At 38.6% G+C, this 23244-nt stretch overlaps 1 protein-coding gene across 1 annotated transcript in view; it reads left to right on the forward strand.

Annotated features, from left to right (window-relative positions):
- Positions 1-23244, forward strand: part of PARVA (parvin alpha) — a 58145-nt gene that overhangs the window by 19351 nt on the left and 15550 nt on the right. Inside the window, exons 2-4 of the mRNA XM_010211804.2 lie at positions 21594-21683; positions 21783-21853; positions 22544-22646. Coding sequence (XP_010210106.1) covers positions 21594-21683; positions 21783-21853; positions 22544-22646 — 264 coding nt within the window. The remainder of the gene's footprint in view (positions 1-21593; positions 21684-21782; positions 21854-22543; positions 22647-23244) is intronic.

Genomic DNA, 23244 nt, shown 5'->3' on the forward strand with positions numbered 1-23244 from the left:
AATCCTAACTTTTTTGGCCCCATTAATCGTAAAACTGCCTAACCTGTCTTGCTTACTGTAACACTGTTTTTCATTCTAGTTCATGAGTCACAAGTATATAATAAATGGGATTTTGTTAAAATCTGAAAAACCCCACAATGACTGCTTGCATCTTAATGAGATTTTGAAAGCTAAGAATTTAGCATGTGTATGTCTGCACATATTGCAGAGGGCTTATTATATAATAACTTCAATGAAAATTAGATCCACATTAGACGTTAGAAGAAGGTTGTGGACACATGTTTCTGGGAGTGGCTGAGAGAACTTACTGCAAGGGAAGAATTCACTCATTTGTACAATTCTGCCTAAAAAATACATAGGGTAGTGTTTCTGTTCAAAGCAGTGATAAAGAATTTAACGGCAGGAAGCAATGAATATCAACATTAATTTTTGTGTTGTTTACCCTATAAAAACCTCCAGCTATGCACTAGTTCTGTTTCTTTCCTTTGCCTTCCAAAAATATTTTTAGAAATCAACTAAAATCTTAAAATATTTCAACAAAACAGTCTTTTTTTAATGTCATTAAAACTTTTTCAGAGAAATAAACTCTTCCGTCCCAGCACAGCCAGACAGGACTGCAGAGCTGTGGCAGAACAGCGTTTAAGCCACTCCTTGTGCAGTAATTGCAGGGTTAAAATTGGGAGACATCTGAGCAAGGACTGATCACAGGATTCAGTTCCAGCTGTTTGCCTGAAAACAGTGCATTCTGATGTCTGTAGACTTTTAAATGTTTAAGAATATTTAACCCTTACATGTCTGTGGAACTGTTTTTTTTTTTTTTTTTTTTTTTTTTGATGCTTAGTATCTGAGAATACATTGCAGGATTTAAAGGAGTCTTTACCGTGTTCTCGGTTAAGTGGGGAAATCGAGGCACAGAGCCATGATACAGCTCCCTGGTGCTGCACTAAGAGCAGCTGACTCCAAGACTTCACGCTGCTAGTTCTTGGTGCTCTGGACCATATGCTGGCTTTTGACTCACTCAGTGACTCTTTTTTCTCCCTCCTAATTTTTCCTTACTTTCAAGGTATTTTGTTCGTGTGTTGCTTTAAAGCTTTTCTTGAGGAACCAGCCACTTGCTAATTTATATACCAGATGAGAAGTTGGACATGATCTTAACAAAAGCCTTCTTTAGTTGTGTTCCCCCACCCCGTTTTTTTTTTTGTTTGTTTGTTTGTTTGTTGTTGTTGTTGTTTTTTCCTTCTGGTTTCTGGTGACCCCGCTTTGACTTTTATTACCTTTTAAGAAGTAGCAGGATCAGGCTGTTAAGTTAAAGTGAATTAGGAAATACTCGAACCTCTTCTCTACCCACTGAAATGCCAACCCCATACAGACCACCTAGTCACAGAGGCTTCTCAAAGAAAATCTTAGTGGACATTTTTTTTTTTCATAGAAAAATGTGACATGTATATGTTGATTCTAGCCTACGTTGTAGGATAAAAATAGATAATTGACTTTGTTGCACTCTGGATCCGTCTTGCCTTCCAGAGTTCTACTTTTTTTTCGTTTTTAAAATGAATTTTGGATTAAAAAATTTACTACAGGGTTCTACATTACATTCAAGGAGTTAAAAGTCTGGAGCTGTGCTTGATGAGCCAGATGGTCTTTAACAGTAACATTGTTCATATTGTTTAGATTATCCTGTTGCAAGTACAGTGCCTCGTTTACCTTTTATGGAAGAAAGTGTGGAAAATTGACCACAGATGTAAGTAACCAAGAATGATGGCTGAGGCAATTCTTACCAGGCCTCCCTCTCTAACGCGCCTGATCCTGCAGATAAAAATAAATAGAGAAATGTGAGGCAGCATGAGAAATATCTAGTGTTACCTATTTAAGTGTTTAATTTAAGCGCTGTGAGTTACTAAACTTTATTTTCTTAAACTGAGTTTTCCTCACATTGAACTGGTTTCAGTCTTTCAGTGTAGGTAGTCTGAATGTAGATTTTTATCCAGGTGCTAAATAGAACATCATTATATAGTTTTTCCATTCTGTTTAAAAAAAAAGGGGGGGCGGGGGGGAGAAGCCAACTACACTGACCTCAAACGGCTTATAGTCCAAAAATCTTCATGAGAAGATTGGTACCCGTTTTGTGCTGTAACAAGAGAACACAAACTCCCCATTAATATTGATTTGATTGGTATCAGAAGCAAAGGCTGTGCCAAATTAATTAGAGGTAGTCTATTGTTACTTGTAATAATGGACTGCTGAGTCTGTGAAGCATCTTGCGAGACAGTTCCAGATTGAAATAAACTTTTTTAGACAGGTATCTCTTTTGTGTGGTATTTGGAATTGGAAGGCTCAGCGCTTAAACAGAACAAAGAGAATGTCACAAATTAAAGCAATGAAGCTCTGTTTTATAAAGTCCTTTTGTTTCCTATCACTTTTCTTTCTCTCTCTCTCATTTCCTTCCTCTTATTAGGAGCTGCTGTCAAACCACATTTACTTATGGCAAGTGGTTCCCCTCAGAGCCCCTAAGCTGATATCACTGCATTTGCATGTGGGTGCTACTGTGGTCGAGAGCAGCCTCACTTTCCTGTCCTCCTCTCCTGCCCTGACAAAGCAAAGAGAGTTATAATTATAAACCAATAGGTTTACCATGTGAGGGCCCAGAATCTGAAAATCTCCTGTTTGTTCATCAAAATGGATTAGCTGGTTTGTACTCTGGCATGTGGCTGAAAACAAGATGGTAGATTCCTGTGGCTCTTAATAGCAACATTCTCCTCTTGCACTGAGCCTTGATGAAAGCCTTGATTGATCTAAGAAGTATTTGCTTCTGCCTGTGCGCTGCTTTTATTCTAAATTCTGACAGCATTTCTGAAAGCACAAATTATATCTCTAATTTTTCCAAAGACTTAAAAAAAATTGTCATGAGAAAGTGTCTGTTTCACAGGAAGCACAGAAGTTTGAAGGCTGTGCTGAAATTACTACCCAATCTAGGGAGCTACCAATGTAAAGTCAGCAATTAATACATTCTGCTTTTGAAGAGAAAACCAGCTTCTAAGTTGGAAGGTTCATGCAGTTGGTTTAAGATGCTGCTAAGTGGGGCAAGAGTTAAAAGTGCTTTTAAAATAATTTTAATACCTATATTCAAGCACCAGTTGCTCATATGATAGGCTGAATTGGCAGCATGGAGCACTTTTTGATACATAACTTCAGGGTCTGCTCTCTGCAGAATCTGGAAGTTTATCTGTGTTGGGCATAGCAGCTTTGGCCCAGTGGCAGGGTGAAGAAGGAGGAAGCTGTGAAAGTGCATGTGGGGAGGAAGTAGCTGCATCAATAGCACGAGAGGTGGGAGAGTGGGAAGGAGACCACAGCAAAGCCTGGGGGGACAAGTGGGCAAGGTGATGGTCCAAAGACTGTTATCAGACTGCAGGCAATTTTTCCGTTTTGTTGCTGTTGTCTATTTGATGACCTTTATCTATATCCAAGAGGAATCATGAGGCTTGAGGTATCCCAGTAGCCCCTTCACAGCAGAGATTGTTGGATATTTATCTGTACCTGGGACAAATAGATGCTTAGCTCAGTGGCAAATGTCAGATTTTACTTTCTTCCTGTTCCCACTATGGAGCAATGACAGCTATAGAAAGAGAATTTGGGCACCATTCTGGCTGCTACAGAAAAGACCTCTAGGACTTTTTAACAGCCTCAGCTGTTAGCTGAATTGCAATTGGGCTGAGCAAGCATAACAAAGGACAGAATTTGCTTGGTGTGCTTTGCAGTATCAATGAAGGTGAAAATATTTGAAAAAAAAACCACGATCTTTCAGATCCCTGTTTATATTTGGAGACAAATATAGTTCACAAATGTAACATTTTGCAGCAGAATTGTAAAAATGGATTGACCTGGCACTGTGATCGCATTTAACACTTGGGCTACTCCTTCATTCAGCAGGGAATTATCTGCATTTTAACTCATTCTAACTGGAAATAAATATTAAGATCACCTAAAGTCAGTGTTTCAGAAGAGAGGTTTAAAGCAAGGTTTTCCAAGGATGAACACAGATTTCCATCTAGATTAGTTGCCAACACATGATCCACAAGACTGCACAGATGGCCTGTTAGATAGCAGAAATATTGATCACTGTTATTTTTCCAGAGAAGTAAGTGAGGAAAATTCTCATTATCTGGTTAGGGCCAGCTGAAGAGAGAACAAGGGAAGACCAACAATTCCACCCTACATAGTTAAGATTCTCACATGCTATACACTTTGTAGGATATTTTGCAACAGCAAAATTAGACATACAAGCTCAGGACAGAGAGCCCACTACAGAATTCACTTATTCTGGTAGATTTTTATACCTTTACGCATTAAAAGAGTTACATATTAAGCTTTATAGGAAGAATACAGAGAATGGTTAATCAGTTGCAGCTAACTGAAATAGTAATTCGTAACTTGGTCTCTATACAATAATCTAAAAGAGGAGGTAAAAATCCGCATGGTAGAAGCGTTGCAGTGGCAATTGCTTAATCTTTATCCCTGTATTTTGCATTCTCATAAGCCTGCATCGCAAAGAAAATAAATGATCTCTTTAAAGTCAGTGGTGACTCCTTTCAGAGCCTTAAGCTAGACTTTGGCAGTTTAAATAAACCAGATTTTAGAGTTCAAACCATATTAAATGTTGGGGGGAAAAAGAAAAAATACCCTGAGGGGTGAGACCACTTAATCTCTTCTATTCAAGTGTTGCCTTGAGGTCAAAAAGAGTATAGGGAGCCCATGTTTGTGGAACCAAGACCCTGGATAATGTTCATAAATACTGAAACGTAGCCTCTTCAGCTAACTTTCTTCCAAACAGGATGCGGATTCAAGTCGGACCCTAATAAGACCATACAGTGAATGTTAGGTCACCCAGTTACTGACTGTTGAATTTCTCCGGATTGAATGCACCATGATCTTTGAACAATGGCAATAACATTTCTGGATTAAAATTCAGATTACAAATACGTAGGATAAGCACAGGGTTTACACTGTGAGTTGCAGAGTTACTTTGTTCCTTCTCTGTTCCACAGTGTACCCACACAATAGACATGCTTTAGGCTCTTGGAAAGAGGCAGTGCAAACCCCTGCAGCCTTTGTGCAATTCTGTAAAGGCCTGCAGAAGCCCATAAATAATCCTGCTCGATTTGAATTTGCTTCAGTGGGAGCTAGTTGCTGGCTCTGTTAAGGAGCAAAGCAGTGGTGTATGTATTGACTGCTTTAGCTGAAAAACTAATAGGAAGTTAGGTTACTGCAAGTGGAATCAAAAATACTCTGTGTGCATGTGATGGAAGAGATGATATTTGTTTTGGTGGTGGTTTTGTGGCATTTTGACTTGTTTGCTGCTTTTCATCTGCTTGTAAATGTAGGACTCTGGGAGTGAAGCCCTGCTGCAGCGGCATTGTCAGGGCAGGGAGCATGCTTTCAGTGACGCCAGAGCCCTAAGATCAAGTGACAGTTGCGTTGTAAAACAGTGAGGTCTACTGAGGACTAGCACTACATAAAAATCAGGTGCTTTTATTTTTAAAGAAGTGGTGCGCCTTAGTACGTCTTGTTCCTGATACATATGCTGGGAATTTCCTTTTTTTTCACAAACAAGGCCTGTCTTGGTAGAAGCCAGTTTCCATGACTAAAATTATGATGAGAGCCTCTACCTAGTGATGATTCCTTCCAGGAATAACCTACACATCTGCTAAACTCTGCCAAGAACACAGAGGCTGAATTTTGAGATGAATGGTTTTGGTTAATATGTGCCACAAAGCAGAAAAAAAGAGATGCCTATGTATTTTAGCTCATAGGTAATCATCAAGAAATTGTGTATGGAGAAAAATAATATATGGTCGGGAAATCGAAATGTAAGCCTTGACTTCCTATCCTGAAACTATAAATCAGTGCAACTTTTAAAGCAGTTCCATGACTCATCTGCAGAGGTCATAGACCAAATTTGCTGATGGATGCAGGATGAAACAAATTCGGTTGCATTTTGATGATTTTTTTTTTCCTGCTGCTGATGATAGTGTTTTATTTACCCAAGATAATGCAATTTTCCGGAGTGTAACAACTCCAGCATATGGAACTGCTCTCCAGTTCACTGCTTAGGTGCGAAACTACATGGGAACAGTGGTGCGTCAGTAAATAGCTTAGTGCAAGTAAGGGAAAGTAGTCTCTTAGGATCCTTATTGCTAGCTTGGCAATATTCTGGAAAAAGAGTATACATTGGAACTGATATATTCATGCAATTTTGTGACTAGGACCCAAATGTGAAAGAAATCTGACTCAAGTAACACGAAGATTAAATGGAAGGCAGTGACAGAGTAACAAGAAAGAGGGGTTTGTTAATTTGCAGGCCTGTGTGTGAATCGAGGATTTTCCCCCACACTGCTTGGCAAAAATGTTGAGCCCATTTTGGACCTTGTTGTAAATCAGTACTCAGTAGTTTTTCACTTGGGAAGTGTGATCATGACACTGAGCAAAGTATTCAGTAATCACTTCTTTTGCCTTTACTCCTGCTGAGTAATAATTTTGTGCCACAAGAGAGTTACAGTTTAGATCTGATTTGCATACTGTAACTCTGGTGACTTCAATGTAATTTCTCTATTTTCTGTAGTGTAGATTTCTGTAGATTCATAACTTCTTTAGAAACTGAGGAGAATAATTACAGCATTCAGTTAATTCAAGTCAGCATTTAACAGGTTTGGTTCTGGGTGAAAGTTTTAGAGCTGAGTATGTCCTGATTTAATGGCAGGAAATGGAAGTTATAGTATTCAACAGCAGAGAGTAGTTGAGCATTCCAAGTAATCTAATTTTTGCACGCATATTTTTCTGTTTTTGTTTATGATATAAGGTATCAAGAAGCACATATATTTAGAGTTAAAATGTTATACTGTCTCCTGCAAGAAAAAAAAATAGAGACTGGCCTGTATTTAATAATGCCTAGACCTTGCAAGGTGCACAACAAATAATAGTACATCTGGGGGGACCACTAAGCCTTTTGTAATCTTGTCAGTATCTTTTGAGCAATTTGTCCGCTACAGTATAGGTGAACTGTGTCATGTCAATTATATTTGCATTTTTGTCAACAGTAATTTTTTGTGATTGTCGCTTAGGTCTATCTGGAATTGCCCCATTTGAATTACTTTTGCCAACATTCATCTGTGCTTTTCGGGAGGGACACAGTTTGGTAATTTGCACATTTTAAAATATAAGTGATATTTACCCCCTCCCTTAGCATTACACAGTCTGTTTTGGAATGATTTACTTGCAATGTTTAGCCTTTGTTAAGATTCCTGGTAAATGTTGGGAAGGAGAGGGAGTTGGTGGGTAAGTTTACATAAGCTTTGGGGTAAGCATAAAGATTAAAATCTATGTCTTTTTATTCATTTCCAGGAAAGCAAAGTTTAGCCAAAAGCAAGTGCTTTTGAAAATCACCATTAAATCTTCACATTTAAATATTGAAATAAATTGTTAGCTAGTGCTAACAATTTTTTCTAAGGCAGCTTCCTGGCTGTACTTCCTAGGCCATTGCACTGGTGGTGAAAATGATGTCAGATCTTTAAACCAGATCTGTTGGAAGAGCTCACTATTTCCTCAGCATCATGAAATCTAGACCGAGGTTGCAAAAGGTTGCATATGTTTTTTCATGACTGTGAAAAGCAAGGAACTTTTCAAAGAGCTGAAGTGGTGAACCTGAGTAGGTGTAATGGACTTCTGAGCCCTTCAGTGAAAAAAAGATAATGTCACTCAGCCCCCTAAAGCACTTTTTCAGAAAGACATCAGAATTCTGCCTACTATGTGATGATAGAGAAAGGCAGGAAGATCTTTTGAAGAGACCTTTCTGTTACTGCGATCATATGTTGATGGAGTTTGGCACTGCCATTGATCTGACCTGCAATTTTTTGGTAACCAAGCATTTTCTATGACTCCCAGTTTGAAAGACTCTGTTTCCATTTACATGATTCCTAGCATTTCAAATCTAAGCGGATTAGATTGAGACTTTTTGTAATGAATCTGCATCATGTTGTGTTCCACATACTCATTAAATTGCCTGGGAGAACCCGATAGATGTGATATAGGTGCATCACTTAGAGAAACAAAAAAGCTTTTGATTGGCTTCCTCTCTCCTTTTTGCTGTAATTCTAGTCACTATTGGGTTGTTGTGTTGCGCTATTGAGGAAAGTACGCTTTTCAAAGGCAGCGTGCTTGCCATATTTAGAATTGGTGGTACTTAAAGAAAAATGGCTTGGGGGGGCGGGGAGGAGGTTCTTTCCAACAGATTTTTTCCGGCTAGTATTAGTGGTTGCTGAGAGGGCAGGGTGCAAGGTAGAGATAAATCTGACTTCTGTTTCTCTGACAGTGTGTTTCATTCACTCTTTCTGGAATCGTTTCCGGACTTTAGTAGGATATGATATGGGTGGGATGCTTCTGTGCAGCCCTGAGCTTTAGCAGTGAAAAGCAATATGTATGAGAACAGCAGCACATGGCATGTGGCAAAGGAAGAAAAGGAGTGGGAAGAGATTTGGCAATGTTTACTGCTCTGGCGGTTTGTGTCTTGGGCATAGCCCACAGGTCTCTGTCCATTTTGCGTAGAACAAAGTGAAGGAAACAGAACTATTAAGGACTTGGCCCTATAATTTTCTTATTAAAAACAATCAGTATAAACACTAGGCCAAAATGTGTTCTGATATCAATCAAGACTTTTCTGCTGGCTTCAATAAGGCTGCACCCATTTACAGTAGCTGAGAATTAGACTCTTGATCCCTTTCTGATGACTTAACACAATTTTTTAAACATGAAAGTTTCGTTACAGATCTGGGTTGTTGGCTTATAGGTTTAAATTGGAGTCATGTCAGTCCTCATGTAATCGACACTTCGAAGAAGATCCATGAATGAGGTTAGATAAAAACATATTTTTTTTCCTACTACTATCTGGATTTTCTCAGAACCTAGATAATTTTATCCCATTTGCATCAAGCATGCAGGTAACTTTAGAATCCTACATCTGTATTATTTCTAAGGAAGCAAAATACAATTACAAATGACAGTAATTGACATTACATGCTTTAATTAAATTTCCTCCTCTGTGAACCAAAACCTTTTAACCAAGCATTGCAGTGCTATTTCTGTATTTATTTGTTGCATGGGTTAATGTGCTATGTGGCAGATACGGTATTTATCCATTTTCACAAATTAAGATATCAGTGTCATGTTGCTTTTGAATTGTTTCCTGTATTGTTGGCCAAAACCTCTTGAAAAAGACTTCACTCCTCCCTGACTATACTTCTGTTTTTGCAAAGCTGAAAATTGTGGGGTTGGAGCCCTTAGGAACAGTTTGGGAAGTGCTAGGCCCAAAGCATCCTGCCACTGCACTGTTTTGCCTTGCAGTGATTGTAGGGAAGGGGGAGGCACTTGGGTTTTTTTTAATGACAATCTTCTTGTCTCTGCTGCTGTTGGGTTACAGGAATTGAAAATTAAGTCCCACTTGAATTTATGCTTGTGAGAAATGAAAATGAATTGCACATGAATGTATGTTTAGAAATTCCTCTCTTTGCTGTTCCTGTCCCCCAACTATGCCCTTCAGGCTGTATACTGTCAGCTTCTTGACTTGTTAGGCCCTTTGAGAAAGCAGTTCTGGCAGCTCTGCATTAGCTTTAGCAGTTAGTACTGTAACTACACTCATTAAAACAGTTTACATGGACGTTATCTTTTGAGTGCTACTCTAATATGTAAGATCCATCACAAAAAAAACCCCAAAACCTTTCACTGTTTTTGAAGAATAGCTAGTTTTGTACACATGAAAAAGTGATATGTAAGGAATCACATATATGGCAGATGTTATAGATGATGCACATTGCTGTGGCCTCCATCTGTAAATTTTCATGGGGCAGATACAAACATCTTCAACACCCTGCTTAACACTCCAAGTAGAAACTGGTATTTCTTTAGCAGTACTTATTTCATTAGAGCAATTCTGCTTTGGAGATAATCTAGGACACTTACTGTTCTATTCAGAAATTAAGAAAATGAAGGCTTGGTTAAGAACTTTCAGCTCAGTTTTGTCCTATAATTGAATGCTGTTATTCAGCAGTTCAGCATTCCAGTTTCCCAGTGCCAGAAAGCAATGGGACTCCAGGAGTCAGACTGGGAGCCCCATTACTGAGTGCAAATACAACATAAAATAGCAGTTTTGGCAGGGAAAACTTCTTCCAGGAGTGACCCAGTAACTGCAGACCGATGTGTATCAGGGACTCCAGGACTGGCAGAGAATGTGGCTTCAGAACGGTGATGAAAACATGATGACTTTTTTTGCGAAGGTTCACATCTGAAACAAAACCTGGAGGAGGAATGCCATGTAGCATGAATAACGGTCTTCATTCTCAATACTTGTCTTTTGGCACTCCTATTTTAAGTGAATCTCAACTGGGAACAAGAAGTGTAACCTTTTTCCTGCACTTAAGAGTGAGCCAGGGATTTGTCATTTCCCTCATTCTGATCCAAGTGGAAACAGACTCTTAAACATTTTACAGTTTTTGAGAAGTTTTAGGTTTAGGAAACTTCAGAGCAGTTTGATTTTTATCCCGAGTAAGTAATTGGTCTAGATTACTCTCCCTCTTTGGAAGGGTACACAGCCTGTAACACTAGTTCATCTATTACCAGTGGTTTATTACTTTTTTGATGGCTCATGCCTGTCCTTTCCCCTGCTTCTTAGTTTTGTATATACTTTTGTCTGTTTTAGAGTTTAATCCTTTTTCCACGCGAGTTTTGCCAATTGTTTTAGTGGGAGAAGTGTTTATAGAGGAAGAAGTACAGTGACTACAACTTGAATTTGATCACATTATACCTGCATCTCAATTCTGGCAACAGGCTTCAAGAATTTTGTGGCTCACATTGACTTTGGTCTTTAATACACCTTGTTTTTCAAAAAGCGAAACAAACAAAAAAATGCTTTCAATATTGCCCTGACCATGACCAGGCCTTCCCTATCCTTTAAAGGGAATGGTGACTTTGTCAGAGGTGCAGGGGAAAAATGCAAGTTATATACAGCAAAAATGGACTGGGAGATTGGTAAGAACATGCTTTACATATGCCATTTGAGCCTTTCACTCAGTTATATGACAGATAACAAAAGTACACAGTCAAAACTGCATCCCAGCTTTTAGAATGCAACTTACCAAGCTGCAAAAAGCAGATTTAGTTTCTTTTGCAGATGGTCTATGAGTCTCATGTGGCATCATATTAAATTATATAGGCAGTCAGTCACTTGTTCTGAAGAGATGCTCTGAGCTGAGAGTTGCAATGTGCTTGGACCATTCTGTCGGAAAACAGTCTCCGAAGCTAACACAGCTTCTGAGCAGAGCAGAGCAAAGGGGCCTGCAGATCCGGGGGCTTGGCACACCTTAAAGACCACAGTTCTGCCTGAGAAACACTATGAAGGTGGCCTGGCGACCATACAATGGGCTGTGGAGCATTTTGCCCTAAAGGTAGGAGACTAGACAATTCTCATTCGATTATTTTTTTCTTTGATTTCTGTGAGTAATACTCTTATGAGTATTACTTTCTGTTCTTTGTTGTTTATTTGTTTTCTAGTATTTGGAAGAGTAGGGGTTTATTTTTGTCCTGCTGTTCTTAGACATTGCTTTTCATGATTAACAGGAGAAGATAACACTGTAGCCTGTTCATTACAAATGCTGCATTACAATTTCTGCAATATCAGTGAGATTTAATTAAGAGTTTCATCCTGGGGGTATTTCAGATGAATATGTGACGCTTTTAACATCAGTTTGGTACAGATTCAGTCCCAAAGTAATACTAGATCTGATGTGATAAACAGTGATTTTTATCATTCGAATCTCCACCTAGGGAAAATTGTCATTTGTGATCAAAAGCATGATTTAGATAGGCATTCTCAAATCAGCTGTGTATCATGCAGCAAGCAAACTAATAGTCACATTTAGTATTACATTATTTTCATTTTATAAAATACTTCTTAGCAGGTATATTCAAAGCAGATCTTCCACCAAGAACTGTAGGTTGCAGCTTGTTTCTGGGGAAGCTGTAAATGTGTGAGTACTGTTTTTGAAAAAAAATGTTTAAATCCCACAACTATTAAAGGTTTGTTTACTTGGATGCTTGAATAGTAATTTTCGGTGTGTTCACTTCCAAAATGGGAAAACCTGTGCTGCAGCTATGCTTAGTATCGATGTTTTGGATGCCGAACTTGATAACTTGGTAGTGACTAAAACCCATGGAAGGCATTTAGCAGGAATATTACACTGAGGTGTTTCCTGTGGCTGGCAGTGTTAGACAGATCATAGCAAATACTGCTCTGAACTCACTGCTTGTTTGCAATCCTTGGAAAGAAGGTTGCAGTGCGTGTTCAGAGTGGTGGGTTTAGCCTTACACTGCTGGTGCTGATAGGGCTTGCTACTTGTTTCCTAATTAAGAAATATGTCAACAACATATTCAGATGAACAGTTTAGTCAGGTAATTTTTCTGAGACAAGGCATTTGCAAGTTGGAGCATATGTTTGAGGTTTATAAGGAAAATAGTAAGATCAGAAGTGCACAATAGGGTACCAGGAAAGTGCCCTTGAAGGACAGTGAACAGGCTGGGTGAAAATTATTACTGCTGATTATCATGAAAAGAAGGGTGACCTCCTCACTGTGACATGGGTTTGCAAATCAAGAGCATGGGTACTACTGTCCATTTTACTTCAGACTTAACTGTAACGTCACACACACTTAACTTACTTAAGTGTAACGTCATGGCTCAATTTTTATGTACCTAGTTTCCCTTTTCAAGTGTGATTGTGTCTGCAGAGAGAAAACATATAAATGTATCCCTTAATCTCAAATTGCATCTTGTTCTGTAAAATGGAGTTAATGTTAAGCAGATTGAGAACTTGCTGTGCTTTCTTAAGCCAAACATAATTTCCAGCCTGTGCTACCAATGCCCTGTCTTGCATCATCCTCTTACACTTCTGTAAATGAGTAGGAGCTTCCCACAACCATACGATTGGTCACACTGTGCTGTTTTATGCCAGCTGACCAAAGGCCTCAAACAGCTACCCTGAAGTTGGGAATTGCTGTAGCCACTGTATATTCCTCTTTGTCCCTGAAATGACCCTTCAGTCTGGACAGCTGGGCACAAGAGCAGGAGTTTTTTCACTAATCACATTCAGTTATGCACATAAGTCATAAACCTGCATTTTGTAGCCACTATTATTTTTATCTCTTCAGACTGTTATCTTGTGTTTGCTATTTGCCCACATTTGGTGTCACACTCAAATTTTCCCTTGGTTGACTTGGTATCTAAGAAAGAACTTGAAGCACGAAGGTTCCTCAGAATCTACAAAAGTCTTTTTCTTTTTTCTTTATTTTTTTCCTTCTCTCTGGGTTGTAAAAATATCTGGCTGCTTACTATAGAGCTTTTAATCCTTTGTCACAACGTCATACCTTGAAAGCCACCAGATGTTTTTATGTAAGCTGCAGTTTGAAAACTCTGTCTGTATGCAATACGTAAACCATTTCTCCCTCTTTGAACAGAAATGTTAGCTTCCCAAAGAATGTAGTCATTTTTCTAACTCCTCTGAGAAGAAGTTATTTAGATTTTTGGGATGCAATGGATCCAGCACTTAATTTTTTCTCCTTCAAAAACAAGGCTTATATACACAAGAATAAATGAAAAAAAATCCAGGAAATCATCAGCTTGCTACTAGTGTGCCCTTACATTCCTAAAAACTATTTTGGGGTTTTCCCTTAGGAAAAACTAGAACTTGTCGAGCTGGGAAAGACTTTTTGGAACAGATCGTTGGTTTTGTCTTTTCTGCATGAGCGCCCCGTGTTGTTGTTGGAAGAGCTACTGTTGGCTGGTTGGTGATTCAGAGAACATGAGGCAAAAGTCAGTCCTCTAAAATCAGCTTCTCCGCTCCACAGTATTTGGAAACAAATTCTTATAAGCAGTTGGTGAATATGTAAGATGAACCATTGCCTCCCCTTGGTTAGGGTCAGGACTGCACCAAACAATCTTTCTTGCATGTTTTGCTACCTCTAAATTCCTTATGACTCAAGAAATGGCGGCTGTTGGTGTGGAGGATGCAAACACTCTCTCTGTCTCCATGTAACCCTGAGCAATCTGTGTATTTCTGTGGCATCCAGCACCTTAATAAATTGGAACTCTTAACTGTGAAAGGATTTACTGTAATAAAATAATTTGCATGTAAGGATATCCTGTGCAGAACAGTTAAGAACAACTGCACAAGGATCCTGCTGTGGCATTTGAGACCATTTCAGGAGTTTCAAGCTGCTGTTAGATTTGCCGTAGCACGTTTTCATAAGGTCCAGGAATGGACATAAGATCTTGTGTATGCATAGTTAGGTTTTCAGTAGGGGGAAAATCAGAGTAGTTTGAACTGCTTTTGTTCCTGATGCAGCCTTGTGGAGTTTCTTTTTGTGTGTGTGGTTTTTTTTTTTTTTTTTTTTTTTGTGTGTGTGTGTCTGTTTTTTTTTCAGTGATATTTAAGGACTTCTATAAGGTGACAGGCTTTACAAAACATCTGCAGATACTGCTTATGATTTTAAAAGATGTGTTGAGAGAATACGTTGAAGGAATGAATGGAATGATAGGCATCTACTTAAGCTTGATACCACTTGTTACCTCGTAGAAACTACAGGAAAGTTCTTAAGAAGGGCCTTCTTCCCAAATGAGATGTGAAAGCATGTAAGGTTTAATGAGATCACTTATGTTGTGGCTAAGAAAATCACATGTATGCTTTAAAAGGATTGGTTTTGCTTCTGTTTTTTGTTGTGGTTGTTTCTTTTTACCTACTTAGACCAAGGATTAGTCCATTTATGGAGTATTTTTTTTCTGATTTATTGGAAAGAAGAAAGAGAGCACTAGGCAGAACAATGAGGTACTTTGAGCAGCTTTGGACTTTCAAGAAAGTTCAAGGTAATGAGCATTTAATTTGTACTGGATGCATGAGAATGAAATTATAACATTTCTCCCTTTTTTGTGCACAGTATTTTTATCGTTCTTTTTGCATATGTGCCATGTTTGGTTTAATGGAGAAATGAGAAAAGAAAATAGAATCTTTTTTGGAGACTGGGTACTAATGCAGTAACATTAAAGGGAGGCACATTGTTGTCAGCCAGTTTGCATATTTATTTACTTTTACAAATGGCTGGCTTGGAGTCAGCAGTTAATGGAATGAGAATGATGTTCCTGTACAGATCATTTCCTGAGAAACATTTTCAATTACAAACATATCTCTGCTTTTCTTTCCTCATTTGTTATGTCTTGGAGAATAAATGGGGAGTAGCATTTACAACTTAAGGTTTATGTTCTGAAGACAATTTTAACAATGATCCCCACATAAAAAGGCCCTTTTGTAGTTGCAGACATGTGTTTATGATGTTTTGTGCTGTGAATATCGAATTTCTGGTGGACGCTGTGTCACACTCTGCAAACTTGTAAACATCTATAAATCCATTGGATCATTTTAGTACCATGTGTAATGCAGATTTATCGTTTCTTGTGCAGATTTCTTTTGTTTCCAAGTTAAGGCTGAGCTGCCAAAATGCACATTGGATGAATTATGTATTCAAGAAAATTAGACAGTGCCATTTTAGATTAATATTTTCTTTTCTCTTTGTAGACTTACAAGATGCACATTAACATTAGAAAATAACATTGTGGATATGGTCCAGAAAGCAATTGCATAAGTTTGTTTGAATAAACAATATCATTTTGTGAAAGCTTAAACTTGGAATTTTTGAAAATATTTTTGTGTGCGGGAGCGTGCGTGTGCTCGCTCTCTCTCTCTCTCTCTCTCGTGCGCACTCTCTCTCTCTCTCCCCGACCATGTTAGGTAGTTTGGATTTCTTCTCATGTTTGCTAGTACAAGTTCAGAATTACTCCATTAGAATGATATTCAGGATATAAAAGTGGAGTGTGTGAGGGAGAACTGGAATCATACTGAGCCAATGAGCTGGTGTAAATTGGGATAAGTCTGCTGAAATACATGTAGCTACAGTTATTTATACTCTGCATTGCAGACTCTCAATGAAAGAAATGAAGCTGTGTAAAGCTACTCTTGTGCATAAGCGGTTACAAAAGCAAGCCATCAAGGTCACAAGCATTTGTAAGAAACCTGTTCCTAGTAAGGAGAATATGGAACCCCAAACAATTAATCTAAATTTGACTCTGCTGTAATTGAGTGGATATTGCTGGCTGTACAAGAGCAGCAAAGACATTTCCTATTGGAAATCCACATTTTTCTAAACAGGCTGTAATTTCTGACTGTGAATGTATGTAGCATATGCATGCATGTTTGAATGCGAGTGTATATAAAAATATGCAGTGTAACTCTGGCAAGATGTTGTCCGCAGCTGGCTTTCAAAGTTGTGCTCATTCCAGGAAAAGTAGCTTAGACAGAGACACTGTACATAAAGTTTCTGTCTGCTATGGTAGTTTACAATAACAGGTAGTTTTTCTTTTGGCTTTTTATGTAAAGCTTAAATTCCTGGAGTCATGGGGATGTCACCAACTATCAACTTCCCCAAGGAAAACAAAGTATTCGTAGACTTAAAAATGGTGGAGAAGATCTTGAATGGATTTTATTTAAGGCATATATAAAGAAATGCAAAAGTATGTATGTATATATTTAAGTGTGTGTGTGTATATATATGTGTGTGTGTGTGTGTCTTTAAATCTTTTTAACTGAGGTTAAAAGTAAGAAGTTAAAGACTAAGTGCCAGTAAAAGACTGAACTTAAAAATATTGTATCACTGTGCTCTTCCAGCATTAATGTTCAACTCTATATAATCACAAATTTACAGAATTGATCTATTAGTGTTGTAGCACATGAATGCTTTAATGTTTTTAAGTACAGAATCAGTGATGTAGAAGTACCTGGCTTAGTTCTCAGAGAAAGAGACCATTTAACACTATGTTTTACCTCATTTGTTTAATGATTATTCAGACAGATATGGTAAAATACATATAAGCTGCAGAGAGTACATTGGATGATATGGTATTTCTGTGCTCTGTTAAATTAGAAGATATGTTTTTACTTGAATCAGAATGTTATTAAAACCTGAATACTAAACAGGGCAGGACAAAGCCTTCGGCACAGAAAAATAAACAAGTAAAAAATCCAAATGAAACTGTCTAATAAATACAATGTGGAGCAACAGGCTGCATATACTAGAGGAATTAAGCCAATTTAAACTGTATGGGCAGCACTCCCCTTTCCATGCGTTCGGCTTCCAACAACTTTGATGGCAGGTGCATGCCTGCATTGAAGGGTGAAGTTTGGCTCCTAGCTAGCACTCACATGGATTTGTTAGTGTAGGTTTTTGACTTGTAATCCTAGATCATACGAAAGAGTAAGAACTCTGTCCGGCTTAAAATAGTTGCTATGGTTGATGCTGATAAAAGCCTGTGGACTCCCCAGCTCTGGGGCCAAATTTGGTGCTGGCATGATACGAGGAAGTCTGTTGACAGCTGATATCAGTGGAGTTGCACTTGATTACATCATAACAAATTTGGCAAGTGGAGATTAATCAGAAGTCTGAGGAGGAAAGTATCCGTTCATTAGCCAGCGTTAAAATCGGGATTTCCATATTGCCAGTGCTCAGAGTCTATGCTGTGTGCAACTCCCATAATGCTTTCAAGGATCTTGCATTAAAAGCACATTCAACCCTCAATTCCATTGAGCCCAGTGACTGTAAAAACCTTTAGGGCTGGGTTTTTCTCTCAGGTCCAAAAATACAAAGCCTCTAATTAAACCAGATTAAGGGCAAATGGGAACTGGCCTTATGGTAGTCCATATACTGGCTGCATCTTGGCTGCAGCAGCAGAGAAGGGGAGAGAAGGAAAATGCCCTTCTCTGCTGCCGGGGCCATGCCGCAGCTGGGGAGCCCATGGTGAGGAGCAGGCATCCTTGGGGGCATGCTCCTTCAGCTGCCCTTCCCCTGGTCTCGTGGGGCAACTCTTACTCCTAGACATACCTGCTATCGGCACGTGCCCTCTTCTCTTCCTGAGTTTTTATACTGTAAGACACTTGCTGATGTTGTAAGTCTTTCTTCAAAGTCCTTCGAGAAATGAGATGGTGTTCTTTTAATGTCAGCTGCTGCAAAAGGTCTCCCAAAACCTGTGTACGTTGTTTTTAGTAAAATGCAATATTTGTTTGAGTTTTATGAAAATTAATTAAAATGAATGAAAAGCAGTTGAAAAATGGATTCCTCTGCTGAAACTGTGGTATGCAAACTCATAGCGTCAATCACATTTTTGTGGTTCCTCTATAAACACTTAAGTGTAGTGGTTTGTCATGGAAGTTTTTTGATGGAAATTCTTAGAAATCTGGCTATATTACATAATATATTTTATTTCTCATTGCATACAACTTGATATAATGCATATTTTCCTACCTGGTGCTTTTAATAGTGTTACTAGTCTGTGGCAAAATCTTTCCTTTTCCTATTTTGGGAGAGAAATGCAAAAGCTGCTCTCGGGCTCAGGGTTTCCCCATCATGCTGGGCACAGGAGGACAGAAGGAGTCTGTGGCAGGACTAGCATCAACCTGGAGCGTTCTGCACACTGCAGAATGCTGCATTGAGGAGGGAGAGCAGGGAGCATCTCTGTCCTCTCCGTCTGGCAGATGGGGTCCACCTGGATTCCTCGGTCATTCGGAGCTGTGCTCTGGATTGGGCAGGCTCTGCAGGTGGCTAGGGCAGGTGACCGGCGCAACAAGACCACTGCCTGCCTATGTCAAAGCAGGGATTAGCCTGTACTGCACAGATACAGTACATGCCAGAACAGATTGATTATATTGAGTTCATGTATTTTAATACAATTTTATTTGTATTTAATGTTCCTGTTTCACACACAAAAATATTGATCATTTACTTGATAATGTGATTAAAAAGCTGAGATTGGAGAGAATGTATGTGGTTCTTTGATCACATATTCTTTGTTTGTTTTCCCTTTTCACAGGAATGTGATAAATATGGCGATGGTGCTGTTTTTAAAAGTGTTATGTAGTTGTCACGTGCATTAGAAGGCAAAAATAGGGGATTTCAGTGGGCACCTACCTTGTAAAGAAGGCCTTATGAAAAACTCATCTTTCTAAAGTCCGCTCAGTCTCCTTGGAGAAGTCTCAGCAAGCTCTGCCGTTGGGTCTCCTCCTGGAAACAGGAGCCAAAAGCTTTCCCTAACTGTCCTTCACTTAGGAAAATGAGCTGATTGTTTCCTCCAGTGGGTCCTGCCCAAGCAGAGCATCCAGACCTTTGGGATAGCAGACCACAGTGGAGCCATGTAGCTTGAACAGATTTTATTTACTATGCCCCTCCTGGGACTGATGTTGAAAAAGTTTTTTTGCCTAGGAACCTTTGTGCAGAAATCTTCATAAACTACAACATTTCAGAACAGAAGAACCTCCATGAGGAAGTTTTCTATCCACTAATATTTTTTTAATGTCCATAACAATTTTGAACCTCCCTTAAAAAAACTAAATAAAAATCAAAGACGATAATAAAACCAACAATGATTTTCTCCAGGGAGTGCTAGCTGTTCAAAAATTTGCTATTAAGTGTAAACAGTTCCTGAGATTGTGCATACTAGACCAAATTCATTCTTGCTATAACTCCTCAGAACTTGGAGGAGTAACATGAGGGATTAATTTGGTCCATTGCTTTTAGCCTTCAGTTCTAGAGGATATACAACAATCCAGGGAACTATTATTGTCAACATTATTTTATTGCTCTTTAGAGCTGCTCAGTAATTGTATTTTACAGATACATAAGCAGGATGAGTGTATGGAATGAGGTTAGTATGGAAGGTAGTGGACTTTTCAAAGTTGTTCTACGCAATTAAAAACAGTAAGCATTCTAACAGCCATGAATTATTGCTAAGAATCTTGCATAGATGCATGAGAACTGCTACACAGACTCTTAAAATGTGCATAGGCCATTTATCTGGCAGAGCATTTCACAAAGCGTAGGAAATATCTGGGAAGTTTTAAGTACTGTTACTTAAACAGTTAGTAGTTACACTAACTAACTAATGATCACAGTGTACTGTGTGAAATTGAGCTGTTTTTATTGCACACAAGAAGTTAAGGGAGAAAGAGCTAAATTACAAGGCAGTCATAGGGTTGGGAGCAAAACACAGAATTTCTGCTGTCACTTTCTACTCTTTTTTTTTTTTTCCCAAAAAAATAAATAGAGGAAGGCCTGTCATTTTCAGGTAATGAATCTGAAATGCATGTCCTGTAAAGCATGTATTTCAGTTCATTAAGATACTTAAGTTTAAATAATAGGTGTGCTAAGGACCTGTTCTTTTGAAAGTCTGTAGGCTTTAATGGGAGTGGCCCAGACAAATTGTTTGTCATTCAGAAGATAGTGAACCTTTTCTCTGGTTCTGTGTATCAGATTTATACTGACTGCTTGGTTACAAAGCAGCTACAAATCTGCCTAGTCACTGAAGCCGGTGCCCTCCCTGTGCAGCGCAGTGTGCAGTAGTGTCCGTAATCGTAGGGCTTGGGTATTGGCTTGTGTTGTTTCTCTTCTGTTAGAGAGAGCTGCTTGGGCAGTGCAGGCATCGTTCCGTCTTTGCAACCTGTTAAAACTGGGGTCACCTTGTGGCATGAATGAAGCTGCTCCAAACCATAACAGTCAGAGAACCTGTGCACTGCAGAACTAGTGGCAGGATTAATTTACACCAATTCTCTGGATTTCTCTGTTCTTACTGCTTGCAGAGCCTGTGTCACAAGGATATTGCTTCTTGCAGCATTAGGGGAATTTGGGTCATATTTCGTGACAACTATGAACATGGTCAAATGGTGGGATTTTTGATTACTTCCCCACTTCCATTTCCAAGTTCTTTCATGGCTGGTGTCTGGAATGCATGCTGAGGCAGGACTTCTGAGGGTTTGTTACCTTCCCCATGTCCTACCGCCATGGTTTCTGCCCAAGAAAACTCAAGGTTTCCCACTGGAAACTATCTGCCGTCTGCTCTGACTGGTCTCTGACCTGAATAAAGGAGGGAGCAGCCTCCCAGAGCAGCATGTGGTATGGCTGCACCTTCAGTCCTAAATTGTCACTCCGACTGGTCCCTTGCAGATGTACAGCTAGACCCAGGTCATCTTAAGCAGTGGAGCTTGAGGCATCTTAAGAGCATTGGTGACATAGCTGAGAGGAGTAATTTTTTCTTTCATCTAAAATGATTTGTTTTTTAAACGTTGAGATCATTAAAATGTGAGTATTTTAAAATTTGAGGAATAATGGAGGTTATGACTTAAAAGAAAAAAAATTGAAAGACTTGAAAGAAATTATATTGATTTCTGTACCATTTCCCATGCAGAAGCTACTTGTACAGGTAAAGATTTGTTTGACTGCATCTCCCATATTAGATAGCTATATTTCATTGCTGTAATTATACTGTGGCTTATCTAATAGCGATGTTCCTATAGAGAAATTAATACAATTAATGCTATTTTTAGCAAGAGTGAAATAGTAAATAAAATTGAATTGAAATTTGACAAGCTCTTTTTTTTTTCTTTTTTGTTTCTTTTTTTTTTCTCCTAGTGTCTGAATTACAGGAAGAAGGAATAAATGCCATTAACTTACCTCTCAGTCCAATTCCATTCGAACTAGACCCTGAGGACACTATGCTAGGTAATTCATAACAATTTTACATCTCTACATAAAGGCTTGATGTAAAATAAAGTTTTATGCCTGTAATAGTTTCTAATATCTATCTTTTAAACCTTCCAGAGGAAAATGAAGTCCGAACAATGGTTGATCCAAATTCCAGAAATGACCCAAAATTGCAAGAACTAATGAAGGTAATGAAAAACACGTAAAAACTTTCAAGAAAGTGAAACTTTTTTTAATGGAGTCCTTGCCTATTTCACTGAGCACTTCAAAGCACTTAGATAGTAATTAAATAAAACCATATGGTGCACAAATCTCAGTGAGAAGGGTACATCATTTTTTTTGCCGTATCTTTAGGTAAATCACATAGAGACTAATGATTTGGATTGAAATACCGGGTCCTGATTCTTACTCCCAACCTGTCCCCAATCTAAATTTACACCAACTTACCTCTTCTTGATTCTTGGATTTGAGACTTCTGTGAGAATCTTCATTAAAAATTACTTCAACGCATTTGGCCTCCCAATAAAATATTAATACACTACTGAACTAAAAGTACAAATTTCACTTAAGAAAGTACTGCATCAATATTGTATTGGTCTAGACTTATGTTGCATTCACTCAGCTACCTTAGGAAAGTCGAAGTGGTGTCTCAGTGCATCAGACAAAACTGTTGGAAATAAACAACATGTATTTCTTATCTCCTTATAAACCTAAATCCTTACTAATTTCATCTGATGGCATTTCAGACTGCTTATGTTTTGAATCATCGCAGCTTTGGTATTCTTTTTGTTAAGTATGTTCATCATTGTACAAAATGACATGTGTTTTAAATTGCAAATGAATAGTGTATAATCCTGCCAAATTTGTTTCCCATATAGGTATTAATTGACTGGATTAATGATGTGTTGGTAGGAGAGAGGATTATTGTGAAAGACTTGGCTGAAGACTTGTATGACGGACAAGTATTGCAGAAATTATTTGGTAAGAAAAATATATATGCATGCTTTTGGGATACTTTGTCAGTAAGTGGATCACTTGTTCCTACTCAGTGGTATAAATGTAAGATGATACCAAGACTCCTAAGTGATGTAAAAATAGCAGCGTATTATGAGACTCTTGAGCAACAAGCTGCATGCTGCAGCACAGAGGAAGCAAAATCCTCATAGCTACAGTGCAATGTGTGGTGCTCTCTAGTCGATGAGAACAGCGTAAAGCCTACCTGCAGTGCTAGGGAGGGAGGGTTCTGGTCTTGGCAGTAGAATCCACTCCAATTATATTTATTTTCTGCATATGTGCTGTACAAGCATAACCATGTTACAAGTGAAAAGTAAGTTTGGAAGTAAGAATATTTTAAGTACAATGGTCGATGTTTTTAATCTGTGCTCGTCCCATACTATTTACTTCCACACTAGTATATTCACACTTTGAAGTTTGTCTGGAAAGTTGGAATTTTTCTGATTTGCTGACTGGCCCTTAACGTTACCGAGGTAATGATGCCCAGTGGACTGCAAACTGAGCTTCAGCTGAGAAAGAGATAGCAAAAAGAGGCCATTACTGCAGAGCTGGCATGTGATTTTTA

This window comes from Tinamus guttatus, unplaced genomic scaffold (assembly GCF_059628265.1).
Source record: "Tinamus guttatus ecotype Peru unplaced genomic scaffold, ASM5962826v1 Tinamus_guttatus_pri_ptg000240l, whole genome shotgun sequence".
In the NCBI taxonomy this organism is placed as follows: Eukaryota; Metazoa; Chordata; class Aves; order Tinamiformes; family Tinamidae; genus Tinamus; species Tinamus guttatus.